The sequence below is a fragment of the Oncorhynchus gorbuscha genome, linkage group LG05, assembly GCF_021184085.1.
Source record: "Oncorhynchus gorbuscha isolate QuinsamMale2020 ecotype Even-year linkage group LG05, OgorEven_v1.0, whole genome shotgun sequence".
In the NCBI taxonomy this organism is placed as follows: Eukaryota; Metazoa; Chordata; class Actinopteri; order Salmoniformes; family Salmonidae; genus Oncorhynchus; species Oncorhynchus gorbuscha.
Window position 1 is genome coordinate 79,531,175 of NC_060177.1, and position 2,172 is coordinate 79,533,346.

At 47.0% G+C, this 2,172-nt stretch overlaps 1 protein-coding gene across 2 annotated transcripts in view; it reads right to left on the reverse strand.

The window, feature by feature from the left end:
• LOC124036555 (ephrin-A5-like) overlaps positions 1–1,689 on the reverse strand; it is a 202,590-nt gene extending 200,901 nt beyond the window's left edge. For both annotated transcript variants that reach the window (XM_046351268.1, XM_046351267.1), the window contains exon 1: positions 529–1,689. In XM_046351268.1, coding sequence (XP_046207224.1) covers positions 529–653 — 125 coding nt within the window. In that variant the 5' untranslated portion in view covers positions 654–1,689. The remainder of the gene's footprint in view (positions 1–528) is intronic.
• Between the last annotated feature and the right edge of the window lie 483 nt (positions 1,690–2,172).

Genomic DNA, 2,172 nt, shown 5'->3' on the forward strand with positions numbered 1-2,172 from the left:
TGCAATGGTCCACGAATTATTCTACACACTCCAACGGTAGGCTTTACTACAAATCCACTCGAATTAACCCACAAATAATGTTCCATGATTTAACAGGGGCATATTCAGAAGACAGGCACGAGCGCCCAATCGATTCAAAACACGGAATGCAGACACTGGAACACGCAAGAGATTACTCTCCAACCGTGCGTTTTTCGGGTGACACATCGCATATAGGCTTATTATGACAATATTCTAGATTTGATCAACTTGACCTGATTACGGTTGACTGAAAACAATTCAGTGTAGACTGTATCCAAAATAGGTTAGCCTATATTCAACCTGTGCGCACAGGTTGTGTGCTGTTGTACCAATAGCCGACCCACATTTCTGGGAAATAGCCTATACCCCATCAGAGAGAACTGTTCAATAAGCATGACTCTATACCTTAAATAAAAGACACCGTGCCATTTGTCCCGGCAAGTGGTGAGATCACAGAGACAGCATCGACTCCCTTCGGCCCCACTGGCCGCTCTGAGTGGCACCTACCTGGGGTTGGTTCGGTTCCAGAAAACGGCATACCGGTCGGCCACCACCTTGGAGCTGGGCTCCTGGCTGAATACACACATCCATAGCACCAGAAAGACAAATAGCACCATCTCCACTTTCAACATTACAACAGCAAAGTTCGGCACGTATTCCTCTTCGATGTGGGGTGACTGCACGATCTGTCAGTTCTCGGTACACTTCAGCTGGAGAGATGCCTTCTTTCGTTTACATTTGTGTGCCTTTGCTTTCCTCTGTCGCAGTTTATGGATGACAGAAAAAGGCAGGACAATTAAATACAACAGAAAACCGCTGTCTCCTACACCACTACGTGAGAAGGGCTTTGATAGCGCAACCTGCGATATAGATGCCGCCTTGCTGGTCACTTGGTTAAAATTAATTGACGACGGTAGCAGGTGAAGTTATCAAATGCAAGTGTCACTTGTGTGTAGTGCATCTCGCTCAGGTTCAGTGTCCGGGTTCAGTTTTATGTGTTCATGGGACGTCAGCTTTGACGGCTCCAGGATAAGTAAAAATCACTCCTATAGCAGACACTTTTCACACAAATGTACAAAAAGGATATCAATACATGCAGTCAGATGTATAAAACGTTGATTAGAATGACCATCTAATACAGCAGTCTCTGTAAGGTCATGGCATGCGCTGAGCTGGATTCGTGTCAGGACTGTTCGCTGGGAATCAACAGCGCAGAGGGTAGGTCCAAGTCCAATAATGAGAAACGAAAAGAAGCAATCTCGCGCTTTAGCTCGAGTCCGTCAGATGTCAACGTTTTCAGAGGTGGAACTTTAGAAAGCCACATAGGCAACCCCCGGCTGCAGTGAAGTCGTTTATACGTAACGCTGTTTCACTGCTCTGTTCGCAGACTGGCCGAAAAAGGCTGTTATCCTTTCTCAGCGCTGTCTTGAGAGTGTCACGGGTAGGTGGGGAGGAGTCCGTCCTCGAGCCTCTCTCATGCGCTGCTGCTGGGTGACAGTAGGGCAGCTTGTTTGCCCGGAACCCAAATGGCAGCATTCCACAGCATACTCTTCATATATAACCATTGGAGAGAAAAAATAAAACACGCTTGATTCATGTGCTTCTTTCACCTGATGTTTCGATTCAACCGGACGAGACGAGAGGGAAGGTGAGAGCAAAGGCAGTTCGTTGCTGACTGCCAGAGAGTGGGTTCGGTTACAGCCGACCAGAGGATAGTCCCATTGGTTTGAATTTTGAATGGGCGTCACACTAACAAAACAAGATCCCTCCCCTCCCAACCGAACTAATTCAATTACTGTGCGGAAGCTGAATGCACCGCTTGCACGGAGAGAAGGAGCCCGGGATAGGGACGGAGAGATACACTGTCAGATCACACTGATAAACGCACTGAGCAGGCTATTTAATTACTGAGCAAACGGACAGAGACCAAGAATCGAGTTACAATCTGGACCAACAGAGCGTGTGTGTGTGTGTGTGTGTGTGTGTGTGTGTGTGTGTGTGTGTGTGTGTGTGTGTGTGTGTGTGTGTGTGTGTGTGTGTGTGTGTGTGTGTGTGTGTGTGTGTGTGTGTGTGTGTGTGTGTGTGTGTGTGTGTGTGTGTGTGTGTGCACTTTCTCAGATTATAATTAGAATGAACAAAATACATATTGTT